Source organism: Nomascus leucogenys, chromosome 15 (genome assembly GCF_006542625.1).
Source record: "Nomascus leucogenys isolate Asia chromosome 15, Asia_NLE_v1, whole genome shotgun sequence".
NCBI lineage: Eukaryota > Metazoa > Chordata > Mammalia > Primates > Hylobatidae > Nomascus > Nomascus leucogenys.
In genome coordinates this window covers 9,381,444-9,402,158 of record NC_044395.1, presented here as the reverse complement: position 1 = coordinate 9,402,158, position 20,715 = coordinate 9,381,444, and the positions used below count along the sequence as shown (strand labels likewise).

The following is a 20,715-nucleotide window of genomic DNA, read 5'->3' as shown; positions in this document are numbered from 1 at the left end:
AAAAATTAGTTGGGCATTGTGGTGTGCACCTGTAATGCCAGCTACTGGGGAGGCTTTAGGTGGGAGGATAGCCTGAGCCATGGGAGATCAAGGCTGCAGTGAGTCGTGATCTGATTGCGTGACTGCTCTCCAGCCTGGGTGACAGAGCAAGACTGTCTCAAAAAAAAAAAAAAAAAAAATCGCTTCTTAGCCTTTTGGCTAAGATCAAGTGTAGTATCTATTCCTATCAGTTTGAAGTGCCTTAATTTCTCTTCCACTTTTTGGACAGGTAGTTTTGCTGGATATAGAATTCTTATTAGCTTTTGTCTTTGAGTACTTTGATTATGCCACTGCTGCCTTCTAGCCTTTGTGGTTTCTGGTGAGAAATCAGCTGTTAATCTTACTGAGGATCTCTTTTATGTGAGACGTTGCTGCTCTCTTGCTTTTATGTTTCTCTGTTGACCACAGTTTGACTATGATGTATCTTGGTGTGGATTTCTTTGTTCATTCTATTTGGAGTTCATTGAGCTTCTTGGATATATAAATTAATGTTTTTAATCACACTTGGGAAGCTTTTGGCCGCTATTTCTTCAGATTTTTTTTTTTTTGTATCTAACTCTCCTCTCCCTCTTGGACTCATTATGTTTATTGTTGGTATACTTGATGTACCACAGTTCTTAGACTGTTCATTGTTCTTTATTCTTCTTTCTTTATGTTTCTCAGGGACAGTTTTGGTTGCTGTTTTTCCTTTATATGGGCCATACTTTGTTTCCTTATATGCTTTGTAATTTTTTGTTGAAAACTGGACATATTGTGGCAATATGTGGCAACTCTAGAAGTCAGATTTTCCCCTCTTGCCAGTGTTTGTTACTGCTTGATGTAGTTGTTTGTTTTTTTAGTGTTTTTTTTGTTTTGTTTTTTGTTTTTGATATGGAGTTTTGCTCTTGTTGCCCAGGCTGGAGTGCAGTGGTGTGATCTTGGCTCACTGCAACCTCCACCTCCTGGGTTCAAGTGAGTCTCCTGCCTCAGCCTTCCAAGTAGCTGGGATTACAGGCACCTGCCACCGTGCCCGGCTAACTTTTTGTATTTTTATTAGAGATGGGGTTTCATCATGTTGGCCAGGCTGGTCTCGAACTCCTGACCTCAGGTGGATTCATCCGCCTCAGCCTGCAAAGTACTGGGATTACAGGTGTGAGCTACCATGCCCTGCCCTAGTGATTTTTCTGATATAATTTTTTAAAGTTGGTATTGTTTGTCATGCATGGCTGTACAGTTTCTGTCCCATTAGTTTAGTGGTCAGCTAATGATTGGACAGAGATTTCCTTAAATTCTTTGTACCAAAAACAAAAAATCTGCAGAGTAGTTCTGTATTTGTGTTGGGGCACACCTGCAATACTCAACCAAGAAGTTTACAACGTTGCTTCAGCCTTCACTATCTGCTTGTGCAAAATACAAAGTTAGGGCACATGTAGAGCTTAGGGGCCTTCTCAGCTCTTTCCTAACCATATGTACTGCCCTGGTCATGGGCAGTAGGTTCCCAGGTATATGTTGGACCTTTTCAGAGTCCTACTCCCCAGAAACATCTCACTCCCTAACCTCTTCTAAACTTCTTGGGTAGTCTGTTTGCACCAGTTGCTTTCATTGCTTCAGGCAACAGAGACTAAAGCATTTTCCTGTAAGTGTTTTCAACAAACGCTACTCAGGAGCAGCTTTAGCACAAGGTGAGTTAGAGTTACAAAGGTGAAATAAAGACAAGCCTCTTTTTTTTTTTTTTTTGAGATGGAGTCTCGCACTGTTGCCCAGTCTGGAGTGCAATGGTGCAATCTCAGCCCACTGCAACCTCCACATCCCGGGTTCAAGCGATTCTCCTGCCTCAGCCTCCCAAGTAGCTGGGATTACAGGCACCTGTCACCACACCCTACTAATTTTTGTATTTTTAGTAGAGACAGGGTTTCACCATGTTGGTCAGGCTGGTCTTGAACTCCTGACCTCAGGTGATCCACCCACCTCGGCCTCCCCAAGTATTGGGATTACAGGCATGAGCCACTGTGCCTGGCCAGGACAAGCCTTTTGATCAGGTCATTTTAGAGAGTCAGATCGGCTTAAGATAGTTTGTAAATGAGGTTTATTCTGCTCCCACCTGGACCTATACCTTAAATATGGACTGTTATTTTCAAGGCTGCTACTTGAGTGAGGAGCAGGGGATGACAACAGGGTAAGTTACAATGCCAGAAAGCTCACTGTTCTTACTGCGTTTCACTTGTTTTGAATAAGTTGCTGCAAGCTTTTAGTTAGTTTACAATATTCTGAAAAAGTTGATTCTGACAGGTTTTGGCAGGTTTTTAAAATTGCTTTTGTGGAGTAATGGACTTCTGGAGTTCTTTTCTCTGCCATTTTCAGGACATCACTCCTTGATTCACTCTGTCTCTCATTTCTTGAAGTATTTTCTTTGTCTTTGAAGTTTAAGAGCTTAATTCAGATGTGTTGAGTTGAATATCTTGTATTAATTTTCCCAGAACATAGTGGGTTATTTCAGTGCTGCACAGTCGTGGTATAGTTGTGTGTTTTCATAGTTTCTTGAAGTAAGAATTATTACAAATACTTTTGTAATTTGGGCTGTGTTTTTCAGGCACATCTGCTGATCTTGCTCGGGCTTAACTCATCCAGCTGTATTCATCTGATGTCTTTACTGTGGCTGGTGGTCTAAAACATCCTTACTCCCATGTCTGGAGTCTTGGCACTGGCTGTTAGCTGAGCCTTTCTTTCCACATCATTCAGCTAGGCTAAGCATCTTTACATGCCATAGGAACATTCTAAAAGACTGAAAGTGGAAGTTGAAGGCCTCTCAAGACCTTTGCCATCTTCTAATTGCCGCTCTAGCTTTTCAGCCACAAGTCAGGCCTTTTTCTTTCTTATGTTTTAATAATCTTGTTTTTCCTCCCATTATGTTTTCATCTTTGATTGTTTCTTCTTTCAGTGGTATTTTGGTAAAATACAGTAAGTTTTGTTGCTATGAGTTCATATACACTCAATCCCTAGGAGCTGCACCCCTGTTGATAGATTGGGTTAGGGACACACATACCCATTAGGAGAAGAGAGACTCTGGAATGAGTGAGATTATCAGCATACTTAATATTACTCCTGTTATGGAGGTAGCCAGCAAATTTTTTTAATTTTATTTTTTAATTGATACAATAATTGTAATGTATTCATGGGGTATGTAGTGATGTTTTGATTCATATAATGTATAGTGATCAGATCAGGATAATTAGCATATTCATAATCTCAAACATTGGTCGTTTCTTTGTGATGGGAATGTTCAGTATCCTTCTAGCTATTTGAAACTCTGTTATTGTTAAGTATAGTCATCCTACAGTGGTCTAGAACTTACTCCTATCTAGCTGTAATTTTGTATTCTTTCACGAATCTCTATCTTTCCCTTCTCTCTCCCCTTCCTAGACTCTAGTGTCCTCTGTTCTGCCTTCTGCTTCCATGAAATTAACTGTTTTTTTGTTTCCACATATGAGTGAGAATATGCGATGTTTAATTTTCTGTTCCTGGCTTATTTCACTTTACATGTCGTCCTCCAGTTCCACCCATGTTGCTGCAAATGACAGGATTTCATTCCTTTATATGGCTGAGTAGTATTTCATTGTGTATATATATCATATTATCCTCATCTGTTTGCTTGGCTTTTTGTTTTTTTGAGACAGGGTCTCGCTCTGTCGCCCATGCTAGAGTGCAGTGACACAATCATAGCTCACTGCAGCTTCAACCTCCTGGGCTCAAGTGACTCTTCTGCCTCAGCCCCCTGAGTAGCTGGGCCTGTAGGCATGCACCACCATGCCCGCTAATTTTTTGGGAATTTTAGTAGAGATGAGGTATCGATATGTTGCCCAGCCTGGTCTCAAGCGATCTTTCTGCTTTGGCCTCCCAAAGTGCTGGGTTACAGTCGTGAGCCACAGTGCCTGGCCTACTCTCATCTGTTGTTGGATACCTAGGTTGATTCCGTATCTTGGCTATTGTGAATAATGCTGTAGGGATGCAAATGTCTCTTCCGTATAATTTCCTTTCCTTTGGATAACATCTCAGTAGTGGGATTGCTGGAACATATAGGTAGTTTTATTTGTAGTTTTTTGAGAAACTTCCATTCTGTTCTTCATAGTGGGTTTACTAGTTTATTATCTACCCACCCATGTGGCTTAACCTTATTTTTGTTGCCTTAGGTTACTGTATCAACAACTGATAGGAGAAACAATAAACTCATTTTCAAAGTGAATTTGTTAGAAATGGATGATAAAATATTGGTTGACTTCCGGCTTTCTAAGGTATTTTTATGTTTTATTGTATTCTTTCTATGGAAATATTTCTGTGTGCATTTTTTTAATGGCATTATGTTTGTATATATGTAGCATTTGTAAATAGGTTACTTGCTTTTTTCATTTAATATTATGAGCATGTGTTTTTGTTATCTATTTACCGAATATTGTTTTTTTCAAATGACATTTTCCTTATTATAAAAGATTTTGCCAGGCATGGTCGCTCATGCCTGTAATCCCAGCACTTTGGGAGTCCGAGACGGGTGGATCTCGAGGTCAGGAGTTTGAGACCAGCCTGGCCAACATAGTGAAACCCCATCTTTACTAAAAATACAAAAAATCGGCCAGGCGTGGTGGCAGGTGCCTTAATCCCAGCTACTTGGGAGGCTGAGGCAGGAGAATCATTTGAACCTGGGAGGCAGAGGTTGCAGTGAGCCGAGATGGCACCACTGCACTCCAGCCTGGGTGACAATACGAGAGACTCAGTCTCAAAAAAAAAAAAAAGTTTCAGGCCGGGCGCGGTGGCTCACGCTTGTAATCCCAGCACTTTGGGAGGCCGAGGCGGGCGGATCACGAGGTCAGGAGCTCGAGACCACGGTGAAACCCTGTCTCTACGAAAAATACAAAAAATTAGCCGGGCGTGGTGGCGGGCGCCTGTAGTCCCAGCTACTCGGAGAGGCTGAGGCAGGAGAATGGCGTGAACCCGAGAGGCGGAGCTTGCAGTGAGCCGAGATTGCGCCACTGCACTCCAGCCTGGGCGACAGAGCGAGACTCCGTCTCAAAAAAAAAAAAAAAAAAAAAAAAAAAAAAAAGTTTCTGCTTTTGTGAAAAATGTAGATAAGCAAAAAATGAGAAAATAAAAATAATTCTAAATTTTCAGTGATCACATTAATATTTTGAAGCATTTTAATATTTTTCTTAATTTATGTCTTTTAATAAAAATTATGATTTGTTACAAATATTTCATTATAATTTAATGAACCTTTACCTGTTATAATAATTCTGTGATTGCTATTTTATGCATAGATTTTTTTGTTCATATTTCTGATGATTTCTTTAGAAATCATTGATTCTAAGATGATAGTATTACAGCCCTTGATACATAAAACCAAAATAACATATTTCTCTATTTTCTGAGAGATTGTATGTGGCTCTAAAGAGGGTTGGAGGGGTAGCTGCTGTGTTGGAGCATTTACTGCAGTACTCTTTGTATTAGAGATTTGCTGCAATACTGTTTTTCAGATGCTTGCTACAGAATTAAATTAAGATCGTAGTATAATGAAATTCTCATAACTAAATCTATTGATTTTGGTCAATAGTGTTATGACAACAAGACTTCAGTTTAGTTGTATAGCTTATCATTAGTTTCCAAACCCTCACTGCCTATGGAATGTAATGACTTAGGTCCAGATATACCAACACCTGAAACAGATAGGATGCCATGTTTATCTGCTCTCTGAGCTCAGTGCAGTAGGAACAGTGATGGGCATGAAACCACATCAGAATTATTTGTGTAACAATTTTCTCTGCCAGGATATTTGGTCTTCATAAACAGACCTAAAAGAAAATTGCAGCTAGACATATCTAAGGATGTTTGTCTGTTGTTACCACTAAAAAGAGATTGATTTTAGGGCAGAATTTTTTGTTTTGACATTATTTTTTAATATTATTTCTAATATAGGGTGATGGATTGGAGTTCAAGAGACACTTCCTGAAGATTAAAGGGAAGCTGATTGATATTGTGAGCAGCCAGAAGGTTTGGCTTCCTGCCACATGATCGGACCATTGGCTCTGGGGAATCCTGGTGAATATAGTGCTGCTATGTTGACATTATTCTTCCTAGAGAAGATTATCCTGTTCTGCAAACTGCAAACAGTAGTTCCTGAAGTGTTCACTTCCCTGTTTATCCAAACATCTTCCAATTTATTTTGTTTGTTCTGCATACAAATAATACCTATATCTTAATTGTAAGCAAAACTTTGGGGAAAGGATGAATAGAATTCATTTGATTATTTCTTCATGTGTGTTTAGTATCTGAATTTGAAACTCATCTGGTGGAAACCAAGTTTCAGGGGACATGAGTTTTCCAGCTTTTATACACACGTATCTGATTTTTATCAAAACATTTTGTTTAATCCAAAAAGTATATATTTCTTCCATGTTGATTTAATTATAAGATGAACCAATAAAGACATAATTCTTGTGATTTTGGACAGTAGATTTATCAGTCTGTAAAGCGAAGCCAGCTTCAAAACATATCCCCAAGATTTGTACTTATATTTTCAAAAGGGCCTGGCCAGTTATATAAACCTGTTTTTGAATTATAATGATTAATTAAAATTGCAAGTAGGTGTTTTTTCCAGTGTAGTTAGTAAAATACTTGTATTTTACAGTATTGCATAAACTCTAGTGCTTAACTAACTTTAAAAATTACTGTTGAACATCTTAAATATTTTTCTATATTTTCTACTTTCATAGCCATATTTTAACCTTTTGAACTTACTGGTGACCAAGCTTTTAGGTGATAAAGAATAAAAGGGAAGGGAATAGTAAGGAAGCTATAAGAAAAATAGATCTGATTCTTTGTTCCTTTACCTATTAGACTTACAAAAACTTTGTTTTTCTAATAAAATTTATATTAACTTTGGGGCATATTAGGTTGAGGCCTTGGCTCCTGCATGTAGTCCCAGCTACTTAGGAGGCTGCGAGAGGAGGATTGCATGAACCTAGAAGTTTGAGGCTGTAGTGAGCTGTGATTGCACCAGTGCACTCCAGCTTGGATGACAGAGTGAGACCCTGCCTCTAATAAAAATTTTTAAAATTGTAAAACATTATAAAATTAATCAGTTATTTTAATCTGAAGCCAAGAACATGTAGAATGTTATGATTAGAGTTTATCACATATTAATGTATACTGGCAAATTGTGTTACTGGAGTATACCCATATGAGGAATAAATTTGAACCTGTTTTATTTATTTGAACCTATTTAGGGTATGCCTAAGAATTGAGTCAGTATAAATTCTCAAATATGGGAGAAATTTTGTTCTTGAGAATTATCTGAGTCATTAGTATCTTTCAAAAACAGCTCTCACTGACTTGAACCTCTTCTGTGAGCTCTAGCCTTTTACCTACTTTACATTTCCACTTGAATGTCTAGTAGGCATCTCATGACCAAAAACAGCTTTTGATTCCTGTTCTCCAACCTGTTCCTCTCCTAGTTTTCTCCATCTCAGAAATGTCACTTCCTCTGCAAAGTGTTTCCCTGACTTACCTAAAATAATAACCTCCTCTGTTTGCTGTGGGAATTTGTATAGAATGGTGGGAAAATTTCAAGTTTCATATTTGGATTAGCTCTGACATTTATTTATCTGAACACTGGTAATTGCCTCAGTAAAGACACTGATAATAAATACCTTTTAGAGTTATTTTAATCTTTAATGCTTTAATGTGCAGGAAGAGTATAGTGTCCTGTTTTGCACAGAAAGGCATTCTGTAAATAATAAGTTGCCTTAATTTTCCTGTAATGTTCATTATATTGTTGTGGGAAGGTATTTACTCCTATTATTAAAAATAAAAATGTGTAAAATTTACTACCTGAAGATAACAGTTCAAATTTTGATGGAAAAATCAACCTATGCTTGTGTGTGTGTGTGTGTGTGTGTGTGTGTGTGTATGTGTGTGTGTGTAATGTGTACAGTGTGTGTGGTTGTCGAGATAAGCATAATTACATAAAAATACATAAAATATGTACAGTTCAATGTGCAGTTGTAAAGTTAACATTCACTTAACCACAACTCAATTGTAGAAAGATCATTTACAGACCCTTAAGAACTTCCTATATACAGTCTCCCAGTCACAACCCACTTCCTTCCCCCAGAAATAATCACAAAATAGACTTTGGCGATAATCCTTTCCTTGGTGTGTTTTAGAGTGTTCTCAACTATTTATGCAAATAATATCATTTAGTTTATGTATTTTTAATTAATATGGTTTTTATTAATGAACTTTATATAAATTTTGCTGTATTTTTCATGTGTTGATTTTTCTTTATAGCCATGCTTTTGTGCATATTGAATTCATTAATTTTAATTTTTATATAGGATGGTATTTATGAACATCCCACTATTCTGCTGCTAATTGATATTTGGGTTGTGTACAGTTTGATGCTATTATAAAATTCTTCTAAGAACATTCTTGTACACATTCATTTGTTTTGCTAGGTCCTAGAATCTAAGGTATATATCCAGAAGAGGAATAGCTGGGTATTAGGACAGAATAATGACAAACTATTTTCTAAAGTGATTGTACCAATTAGTGTTTCCATAGGAGAAAAGTGTACAGTTACTGGAAAAACAGTTTGGAATGATCTAAAGTATAAGAATGTTCATAGCAACAGAATGTGTTTCTAGTATTCCAAATTTTCACCTACAGTTGGTGTGGCCAGTATAAGTTGTTGTTTTTGTTTTTGTTATTTTTTTTTCCTTTGAGACAGGGCCTCACTTTGCTGCCTAGGCTGGAGAGCAGTGGTACAAACACAACTCACTGCAGCCTTACCCTCCCAGGCTCAAGCAATCCTCCTGTTTCAGCCTCCCAAGTAGGTGTTAATTTGCTTGTTCCTAAGTTTAAATGAGGTTGAGCATTTTATGACATGCCTGTTCTAGTCTTTTCCTTATTGTTCTAATTGCCTTTTCTTTTTCTTAATAATTTCAGTTCTTCATATGTTCAGCATACTAGTCCTTTGTCAATTTACATGTGTTGAATATATATACCCTCCCATTCTGTGGCTTATTGTTCCATCCTTCATGGACATTTGTAATTTTAATGTCCTAGTTAGACCTTTTCTCTGTCTAGTGTTTTATATTTTGTATTAAAGGAGTCATTCACTACTCCAAGATCATGAAGATTTTCTTGTATGTAATCATGCAATCTTAAAAGCTTTATGGCTTTTGCTTTTTTTTTTTTTTTTTTTAAGAGTCTTCTTGTGTCTCCAAAGCTGGAGGGCAGTGGCACAATCACAGCTCACTGCAGCCTCAGCCTCCCTGGCCCAAGTGATCCTTCCACCTCAGCCTTCTGAGCTGGGACTATAGCCATGTACCACCATGCCCAGCAAATTTTTTATTTTTTGAAGAGATCAGATTTCACTGTGTTGCCAAGGCTGGTTTCGAATGCCTGGGCTCAAGTGATCATCCTGCCTTGGCCTCCCAGAGTGCTGGGATTACAGGTGTGAGCCACCATGCCTGCCTGGCCTGTTTTTTGGCTGATTTAGGTCTATAATTCATCTGAAATTGGCTTTTGTGTAGAATGTGAGGTAGAGATTAGGTTTCATTTTTTTCCTTCATATGGCTATCCAGTTTAGCACTGGTTATTGAAAAGATCATTATTTTTTCACTAGTCTTCATTGATATCCAATCAAGTGTTCAAATGTTTTAATTATTTTTTATACTTTGTATTGAATCAGATCCAAATAAAGTTTAAACTTTGTAGCCATGCTTTTGTGCATATTGAATTCATTAATTTTAATTTTTATATAGGATGGTATTTATGAACATCCCACTAACTATTCTGCTGCTAATTGATATTTGGGTTGTGTACAGTTTGATGCTATTATAAAATTCTTCTAAGAACATTCTTGTACATGTTCATTTGTTTTGCTAGGTCCTAGAATCTAAGGTATATATCCAGAAGAGGAATAGCTGGGTATTAGGATAGAATAATGACAAACTATTTTCTAAAGTGATTGTACCAATTAGTGTTTCCATAAGAGAAAAGTGTACAGTTACTGGAAAAACAGTTTGGAATGATCTAAAGTATAAGAATGTTCATAGCAACAGAATGTGTTTCTAGTATTCCAAATTTTCACCTACAGTTGGTGTGGTCAGTATAAGTTGTTGTTTTTGTTTTTGTTATGGTTTTTTTTTCCTTTGAGACAGGGCCTCACTTTGCTGCCCAGGCTGGAGAGCAGTGGTACAAACACAACTCACTGCTTTTTGTCTGTAAGTTCCCTCTTTATTCCCTTTTTTTTCTCTTGCAGTTTATTGGTTGAAGAATCCAGCTGGTTTACTCTATGATTTTCTTAAGTCTAGATTTGTGGGTTTGATTGCTATGATAGTTTCAGATCTTTCTTCTATTTTCTGCGTATCCTATAAATACATTTGAGATACTAGTCCTGTGTCAATTATATGTTGCATATAGGCATTTTATAAATTTCGTAAGTACCATTTTTCTTCATGCCACAAATTTTTATGTGTACTATTTTTGTTATCCAGCTCAAATTTTTTTTCTAATATTGTTATGACTTTTTTCTATATTTTTACATTGTAGTTCTCAGATCTTTATATGATTTATTTTTTGATCCATAAATTATTTAGAATTATGTTTCTGAATTTCCAGGCCTTTGGGAATTGTTTTTATTGAGATGTTCACATACCTTAAAATTCACTTTTTAAAGTGTTGTACCCCCTTTAAAGTGCACTTCTGTGGTTTTTACTATGTTCATAAAGGTATGCAACCATCACCACTCTCAAATTCTAAAACAATTTCATCACTTCAGAAAGAACCTCCCTACTCACTAGCAGTCACTCCCCACTTTTTCTTCCTCCAGTCTCTGGAAAATACTAACCTACTTTTTGTCTCTATGGATTTGCTTATTCCAGACATTTCATCTAAATAGAATTGTATAACACATGTGTGGCTTCTTTCACTTAATGGTTTCAAGATTCTCCATGTTGTAGCATGTATCAGGACTCCTTATGGCTGAATAATTTTCGTGTGTGTATTGTACATTCTGTTCATTATGTGGACATTTGAGTTCTTTTTACTTCTTGGTTATTATGAATAAGGCTGCTGTGCACATTCTTTTACAGCTTGGTGTGTGTCCACACATTTCCAGTTTTCTTGGGTATGTACCTAGGAGTAGAATTGCTTGATAGTGATAGTTTTTACAATTGTTGGGTACAGGCTTCTATATATCTCCATGTAATCAACTGAGTTAATCATATTCGGATATTGTATATCCTTACTGCTTATTCAGTGAATTACTAGAGAAGCATGTTAAAATTTACTATGATTTGGATTTGTGTATTTTTACTTGTGGTTCTCATTTTTTTTTTAAGAGACAGGGTCTCACTATATTGCCTAGGCTACACTCAAGCTCCTAGGCTCAAGCGATCTTCCTGCCTCAGTCTCCCAACTAGCTGGGACTACAGGTATACGCCACCATGCCTGGCTAGGTTCTGTTAATTTTGCTTTATACATTTTGGGACTATTTCCTTAGGTTATATACTGATACATACTTGTCATATCTTCTTAGTGAATTAAACCATTTATTTATTTAGAAGTAACTTCTTTATAGATATAATAATACTTTTGCCTTAAATATTCTTTATCTGATATTAATCTAGCCCCACTTGCTTTCTTTTGGCTAATATTTATATGATTTCCATGAAGGATTTATTAACAAAAAAAAGAAAAAGTTTGCATGGCATAACTTTTTTGAGACAGAGTTTCACTCTTGTTTCCCAGGCTGGAGTGCAATGGCGCCATCTCGGCTCACTGCAACCTCCGCCTCCTGGGATCAAGCGATTCTCCTGCCTCAGCCCCCCCCCCCGAGTAGCTGGGATTACAGGCATGCGCCACTATGCCTGGCTAATTTTTGTATTTTTAGTAGAGACAGGGTTTCTCCATGTTGGTCAGGCTGGTCTCGAACTCCTGACCTCAGGTGATCTGCCCACCTCGACCTCCCCAAGTGCTGGGATTACAGGCATGAGCCACCGCACCTGGCCTGGCATAACTTTTTATCTTTTTATTTTTACCTTTCTAAATCGTGTAAAATGTCCCTCTTTTAATTATTTTTAAAATCCAATCTGACAGTGTTTGTTTTTCAATAGACCATTTATTCCATTTGCTTTCACCGTAATTACTGATATATTTGGATTTATTTCTATCATCTTACTTTGGTTCCAGTGGATTTGCATTCTTTTCTACCATTTTTTTGCCTTAAAAAGTTTTTTGTCTTGCTTCGTAATTTATTTTTGAGACAGGGTCTCACTCTGTCACCCAGGCTAGAGTGCAGTGGTGCCATCTCAGCTCACTGCCACCTCTGCCTCCTGGGTGCAAGTGATTCTTGTGCCTCAGCCTCCCCAGTAGCTGGGATTATAGGCGTGTGCCATCATGTCTGGCTAATTTTTGTATTTTTAGTAGAGACAGGGTTTCACCATGTTTTCCAGGCTGGTCTCAAACTCTTGGCCTCAAGTTATCTGCCCACCTTGGCCTCCTAAAGTATTGAGATTACAGGCGTGGGCTACCACGCCCAACCTTGCTTAGTATTTTTAAAAAATCATTTTATTTATCCTCCTCTCCTACTTTGGAATCTATATGCTTTTTTTTTTGAGGGTTACTCTAGCTTATTACAATACGCATACTTGTTATAGTCTGAAGTCAGTCTCTTGTCCTCTGACAATCAAAGATCTTTACACTTTTATAATTTATATACAATTGTTGTCTATTTTGATAATATATATGTGTTTTTCTATGTAAATATGTGTATATACATATCTTTGAAGAGATAGTAGATTTGCATGTAGTTGTAAGAGTTAATACTGAGACATCCTGTGCACCTTTTACTCAGTTTTCCCCACTGATATCCAATAAAATAATATAACCAGGATATTGGCATTGATAAGGTCAAGATAGAGCATTTCCATCACCACCAGAATTCCTCATGATACCCTTTTATAGCAACATTCACTTTCCTACCACTTCCTGGCAACTACTAATCTTTTCTCTGTTCCTGTAATTTTGTCATTATAAGAATGGTATCTTAGCCTGTTTAGGCTTCTAGAACAAATACACTGTAAACTGTGTGGCTTATAAACAACAAACATCTATTTCTAACAATTCTGGAGTCTGGGAAGTCCAAGGTGCCAGCAGATTCAGTGTCTGGTGAGGGCCTCTTCCCCATAGATGTCACCTTTTTACTGTGTCCCCACATAGTGGAAGGGGCAAAGCAGCTCTCTAGGGCCTCTTTTTTAAGGGCACCAATTCCATTCAGGAAGGTCCTGCCCCATAACCTAATCACTTCCCAAAGTCCCCACTTCCCAATACTATCACATTGGGAACTAGGTTTCAGTATATTAATTTGTCTGGAGGGGAATATGAGCATTCAGACCACAGCAGTTACATAAATAAAATCATATAGTATTGTACCTTTTGGAACTGGAACTGGCTTTTTTCAGTCAACATAATTCTCTGGAGATCATCCAGGTTGTTAGCCTGTATCAAGTTCATTCCTTTTTATTGCTGTGTGGTACCCATGGTATTGTTTAACCATTCACCTGCTGAAGGACATCTTTGTTGTATCTACTTTTTTGCTATTGTGACTAAAGCTGCTATAAATATCTACAGGCTTTTGTGTGAATATAGTCTTTTTTTCTCTGGGATAAATGTACTGGAGTGGCACTACTGAATTATATGGTAGTCATATGTTTAGTTTTTGAAAAAACTGCCACTCATTTCCAGAATGGCTGTACTGTTTTATATTCTCACCACCAATATATGAGTAATGCAGTTTCTTCACATCCTCACCAATGTTGTCACTATTTTTTATTTTAGGCATATTTTAGCCATTCTGATAGGTATGTAGTAATATCTCATTGTGAGTTGAATTTGCATTTCCCTAGTGGGTAATGATGTTGAACATCTTTTCATGTACTCATTTGTCATCTATGTATCTTTGATGAAATATCTCTTCATGTCTTTTGTTCGTGTTCCAATTAGATTTGTATACATTGAGTTTTTAAAGTTACTTATGTAGTCTAGATACTAGTCCTTTGTCAAATATGTCATTTGTAAATATAGTCTCCCATTCTGTTGCTTATCTTTTCATCCTGTTAACAGGGTGCTTTATAGGGCAGAAGTTTTTAATTTCAATGAAATCCAATTTACCAATTTTTTCTTATATGGATCATGTTTCTGTTAGCTATCCTAGAATAAGCCTAGATTCTGAAGATTTTTTCCAGTGTTTTTTCTTAAATTTTTAGTTAAAGACTGAAGCATTTCAAATTAATTTTCATATAGGTGTGAACCTTAGATTGAATTTCATTTTTTTGCCTCTAAATCTTAAGTCGTTTCACCATTTGTTGAAAAGGCTATCTTTCCTCCACTGAATTGCTTTTTAAAATTTAATATTAGAGAGCAGTTTTTATTTTTATTTTTTTATTTTTATATATTTATTTTTCTTTATAAGTTCCTTGTAGATTCTGGATATCAGACCTTTGTTGGATACGTGGTTTGCAAATATTTTCTTCCTTTCCATAGATTGTCTCTTTACTCTGTTGATAGTTTCTTTTGCCGTGCAGAAGCTCTTTAGTTTAATTAGGTATCATTTGTCAATTTTTGTTTTTGTTGCAATTGCTTTTGATGTCTTCATGATAAAATCTTTTCCAGGGCCTATGTCAAAATGGTATTTCCTGGGTTATCTTCCAGGGTTTTTATAGTTTTAGTTTTATGTTTAAGTCTTTAATCCATCTTGACTTGATTTTTGTTTGTGGTACAGGAAAGGAGTCCACCTTCAGTCTTCTGCATATGGGTAGTCAGTTATCACAGCATCATTTATTGAGTCCTTTTTCCATTGCTTGTTTGAATCCACTTTCCATTTGGGTCCTTTTCCCCTTGCTTGTTTTTGTCAACTTGGTCAAAGATCAGATGGTTGTAGGTGTGCAGCATTACTTCTGTGCTCTCTATCCTGTTCCACAAGTCTATGTGTCTGCTTTTGTACTTAGTGCTATGCTGTTTTGGTTACTGCAGCCTTGCAGTATAGTTTGAAGTGAGGTAGTATGATACCTCCAGGATAATAGCCATTTTAACAGGAGAGATATCTCAATGTGGTATTGATATGCATTTCCCTGCTGATTAGTCATGTTGAACTATTTTTTGTTTGTTTGTTTTTTTGTTTGGAGACACAGTCTCACTCTGTTGCCCAGGCTAGAGTGCAATGGTGCGATCTTGGCTCACTGCAACTTCCACCTCCTGGGTTCAAGCAGTTCTCCTACCTCAGCCTCCCAGGTAGCTGGGATTACAGTCACCCGCCACTATGCCTGGCTAATTTTTTGTATTTTTGGTAAAGACAGGGTTTTACCATGTTGGCCAGGCTGGTCTCGAACTCCTGACCTCAAGTGATCCACCCATCTCAGCCTCCCCAAGTGCAGGGATTACAGGTGTGAGCCACCATGCCTGGCCAAACATTTTTTCATATACCTATTGGCCATTTGTATGTCTTTTGAGAAATGTCTGTTCAGTTCTTTTGCCCATTTTAAAATCAGATTTGTTTTGTTTTATTTGCTATTGAGCTGCCTGAGTTTCATATGAATTCTGGTTATTAATCCCTTGTCAGATGGATACTTTGCAAATATTTTCTCCCATTCTGTAGGTTGTCTCTTCATTCCGATTTTTTTTTTTTTTTTTGCTGTGCAGAAATGTTTTAGCTTGATGTAATACTATGTCTGTTTTTGCTTTTGTTTCCTGTACGTGTGATGTCTTCCACAGAAAAACCTTTGCCCAGACCTGTGTCCTCTTAGTGTTTTCCAGATGTTTTCTTCTAGTAGTTTTATAGTTGCAGGTCCTACATTTACATCTTTTTTTTTTTTTTTATTGAGACGGAGTCTTGCTCTGTTGCCCAGGCTGGAGGAGTGCAGTGGCGCGATCTCGGCTCACTGCAAGCTCCACCTCCCGGGTTCACGCCATTCTCCTGCCTCAGCCTCCTGAGTAGCTGGGACTACAGGCGCCCGCCACCATGCCTGGCTAATTTTTTGTATTTTTAGTAGAGACGGGGTTTCACCATGTTAGCCAGGATGGTCTTGATCTCCTGACCTCATGATCCACCTGCCTCGGCCTCCCAAAGTGCTGGGATTACAGGCATGAGCCACCACACCCGGCACACATTTAGATCTTTTAATCCACTTTCAGTTGATTTTTTTGTGTGTATATGGTGAAAGATACGGATCTAGTTTCATTCTTTTGCTTATGGATATCCAGTTTTTCTAGAATCATTTATTGAAGAGACTGTCCCCAGTGTAGGTTCTTGGCATCTTTGTTGAAAATGAGTTGGCTATAAAAATGTGGATTTATCTCTGGGTTCTCTATTCTGTTTCATTGGTCTACATGTGTATCTGTATTCTAGTATTGGTCTGTTTTGGTTACTATAGCTTTGTAGTATAATTTGAAGTCAGGTGGTACGATGTCTCCAGCTTTGTTTTTTTTTTTTTTTGGTTTCTGTCCTTGCTTCTATTGATGTTGATATGTCATGTTTATTGATTTGCATATGTTGAACTATCTTTACACCCCTGGGATGAATTCTACCTGATCATGGGAAAGATCTTTTTAATGTGTTTTTTGGATTCTGTTTTATAGTATTTTGTTGACGATTTTTGCATCTATATTTATCAGGGATATTGGTCTGTAATTTTCTTTTTATGTTACATCTTTGCCTGATTTTGATATTATGGTAATGCTGGCCTGCTAAAATCAGTTTGATAGTATTCCTTCCTCTTCACTTTTTTGAGTAGTTTGAGTAGAATTGATATTAGTTGTTCTTTAAATGTTTGATAGACTTCAGCAGTGAATCCATTAGGTCCTGAGATTTTCTTTGATGGAAGACTTTTTATTACTGCTTTGATCTTGCTACTCATTATTGATATGTTCAGGTTTTCTATTTCTTCATGGTTCAATCTTGATAGGTTGTTTGTATCCAGGAATTTATCCATGTCTTCTAGCTTTTCCAATTTTTTGGCATATAGTTGTTCATGATAGTCTCTAATGATCTTTTGTGTTTCTGTGGTACCAGTTGTCATTTTTCCTTTTTCATCTCTGATTTTATTTATTTGGGTCTTCACTCCCACCACCCCCCCCTTTTTTTTTTTGTAGTCTAGGTAAAGATTTCTTGAATCTTGTTGATCTTTTCCAAAAAACAACTTTTTGTTTCATTTATCTTATTGCACTTTTGTCTAAATTTATTTCTACATTGATCTTTATTTCTTTGCTTAACTTTGGATTTGATTTTTTTAAAAAAATTTAGTTCTTTGTTTTAGTTCATTGAGGTGCATTTTTAGGTTGTTTATTTTTTTTCTATTTTTTTATGTAAGCATTTATTGCTACAAATTTCCTTTTTAGCACTACTTTTGCTGGATCCCATAGATTTTGATGTATATTGTGTTTCCATTTTCATTTAAGAAATTTTTAATTTTACTTCTAATTTTTTTTTCTTTTTACTTATTGGTCTTTCAGAAGCACATTGTTTAATTTTCATGTATTTGTACAACTTCCAAAGTTCCTCTTATTATTGATTTCTAGTTTTATTCCAGTGTGGTTGGGCAATATATTTGATATGATTTTGACCTTTTTGAATTTGTTGAGACTTGTTTTGTGGCCTCTCATATGGTCTGACTTGAAAAGTGTTCCATATGTGATGACAAGAACATGTATTCTGCAGTAGTTGGATGAAATGTTCTATAAATTTCTGTTAGATCTGTTTGGTCTAAAGTGTAGTTTACCTCTGATGTTTCTTTGATCATCTGGATGATCTGTTCACTGCCAAAGAGGGTTGTTGAAGACCCCTAATGTTACTGTATTGCAGTCGGTCTCTTCCTTGAGATCTAGTAATATTTGCTTTATTTATTTAGGTGCTATGGTGCTGGGTACATGTGTATTTACTATTTTTATTTCTCTCGCTACATTGACCTCTTTAACAATCTATAAGGATGTTATTTCCTTTTACAGTTTTGGCTTAAAGTCTATTTGATATAAATACAGGTACTCCTGGTCTTTTTTGCTTTGTTTACTTGGAATATATTTTTCCAACCCTTCACTTTCAGTTTATATGTATCTTCGTAAAGTGAGTTTCTTGTGGGCAGGATATAGTTGAATCTTGATTTCTTTTTTCAATCCATTCAGCCAACTTTTGTTGTTGTTGTTGTTTTGTTTTTGTTTTTGTTTTTTTTTTTTTAAGAAAAATTTACCTTTGTTATAGATTAAAGGGTACACATGCTGGTTTATTACATGGGATAATTTCATGATGCTGAGGCTTGGGGTCCCAGTGATTCTGTCACCAAGGCAGTAAGCATAGTACCCAACAGATGGTTCTTCAGTCCATTTCCCCCGCTCTCTCTCCCTGCTATTGATCCCCACTATTGTTCTCATCTTTACATTCACGTATACTCCATATTTAGCTTCCACTTATAAATGAGAACATGTTGTATTTGGTTTTCTCTTCTTGCATTAGGTCACTTAGGATAAAGGCCTCCTGCTCCTTCCATGTTGCTGCAAAGGTCATTATTTCATTCTTTTTCATGGCTAAATATTATTCCTTGTAAATGATTCCTCTCCATTGTAAATGAACTTGTGCTCTTGAATTGGTTCTCAGCTGGAACACCGTTGGCTTATAAAAATGCTAGTGATCATTGTACATTGATTTTGTCAATTCCAGGAGCCTTGTGTCAGATTCTTTAGTGTTTTTTATGTATGGACTCATATTGTCAGTAAAGAGAGATAGTTTGACTTATTTTCCTATTTGAATTTCTTTCATTTCTTTTTCTTGCCTCATTGCTCTGGCTAGGACTTCCAGTACTAAGTTTTTTGTTTCTGAGACAAAGTCTTGCTCTGTCACCCAGGCTGGAGGGCAGTGGCACGATCTCAGTTCACTGCAACCTCTGCCTCCTGGGTTTAAGAAATTCTTGTGTCTCAGCCTCCCAAGTAGCTGGAATTACAGATGCGTGCCACCCCGCCTGGCTGATTTTTGTATTTTTGGTAGAGATGGGGTTTCACCATGTTGGCAAGCTGGTCTCAATCTCCTGACCTCAAGTGATCCACCCACATCAGCCTCCCAAAAAGTGCTGGGATTACAGGCATGAGCCACCACACCCGGCTGATTTTTAAAAGAGTTTCCAGTAAGTTTTAGTTACTATCTTCATTGTAAGGATTAGTCCAAATAATGTATCCCATCATTAAGTCTCAGTTGCTAGTATTTTTCCTCTAATTGATTATGTAGTTCCTTAGAATAAAGGCCTTCTCACAGACAACCTGGTTTTGTTAACAGAAATGAGGGTATTTAACGTTGATATAACACTATTGTCTAGTTCAAGGTCCGCATTCAAATTTTATCAGTTCTAATAATGTCTTTTATAAAAAAATGTTTTTCCCCTTGCCTGTGTTCAGACCGAGATCATGCATGGTTTTCATGTCCCCTTAGTCTCCTTTCATTTGGAATAGTTCCTTGATGTTTATATTTCTTGACCTTGATACTTTAGAAAAATACAAACCAGCTATTTTGTATAATTTCCCTAAATTTTGTTTTATCTCATGTTCTCACATTATTGGGTTCAAATTATGCATTTTCACAAGACCACTGTAGTGATGATGTATACTCAATTATTTATGTTGGGATTTTTGCCATTTTTTTTGTTGTTTAACATTTTTCTTTGACCCAGCTAATTGTTGGGTTTTTTAAAATTTCATTTTAATTTCTCTTTTTTAATTAATTATTTATTTATTTTTGAGACAAGGTCTGTTGTCTCAAAAACAGACCTTGTCTGTTGTCCAGGGTATAGTGCAGTAGCACAATCATAGCTCACTGCAGCCTCAAATCCCTGGGCTCAAGGAATTCTCCTGCCTTAGTCTCTGGGTAGCTGGGACTATAGGCGCACGTCACCATGCCTGGATAATTTTTTTAAAAATAGTTTTTAGAGAGGGGGTCTTGCTATGTTGCCCAGGCTGGTCTTGAACTTCAGGGCTTAAGCAATCCTCCCATGTCAGCCTCCCAAAGTTCTGAGATTACAGGTATAAGCCACCGTCCCCAGCCTTCATTTTATTTATTAGCTTTTTAACTGTACCTTTCTGTATTTTTTTAAATTCTTTTTTCCAAGGATTATCATATCACAGTTTAAAGTTAATATTGTACTACTTCACTTAAAAATAAGAACCTTTCAGAAGTATAGGTCCACTTATCTCCTCATCCTTTGTGCTATTATTATTGTCACATATATCTACTTACATTAAAAAAAAAGTCTGCTTTAAGCAGGCATGGCTTTTAAAATTCAGAAAAATAGTATGTATGTCTTAAATTTGCCCACATCTTTACTATATCTGGGACTGTTCATTTCTCCCTGTAGGTCACGGTTTCCACGTGGTATTGTTTCTCTTTAGCCTGAAGTTCTTTTAGCTTGTGTACATCTGCTGGTTGTGAATTCTCTTAGCTTTGGTTTATATGAAAATGTGTTACTGTCGCTTTCCAAGGGTTATTATCTTGGAGATAACATTCTGCTGACAGTATTTTCCCTTCATTACTTTGAAGTATCTCCTCTTGTTTTCTGCTTTCCATTGTTTCTGATGAGAAATCAGTCAACATTTGTATCAGTGTTCCACTATATG

The 20,715-nt window shown here is 36.8% G+C and overlaps 1 protein-coding gene and 1 pseudogene across 8 annotated transcripts in view; both read left to right on the top strand.

The window, feature by feature from the left end:
• CHEK1 (checkpoint kinase 1) overlaps positions 1-20,715 on the top strand; it is a 53,591-nt gene that overhangs the window by 24,575 nt on the left and 8,301 nt on the right. For 5 of the 8 annotated variants that reach the window (XM_012495893.2, XM_003253353.4, XM_030828922.1 and 2 more), the window contains 2 exons: positions 4,206-4,307; positions 5,980-7,898. In XM_012495893.2, the coding sequence (XP_012351347.2) occupies positions 4,206-4,307; positions 5,980-6,075 (198 nt within the window). In that variant the 3' untranslated portion in view covers positions 6,076-7,898. Of the gene's footprint in view, positions 1-4,205; positions 4,308-5,979; positions 7,899-20,715 lie in introns of those variants that run through there. The other 3 variants (XM_030828918.1, XM_003253354.4, XM_012495894.2) reach the window with 2 other exon arrangements.
• Positions 179-304, top strand: LOC115830584 (annotated as a pseudogene).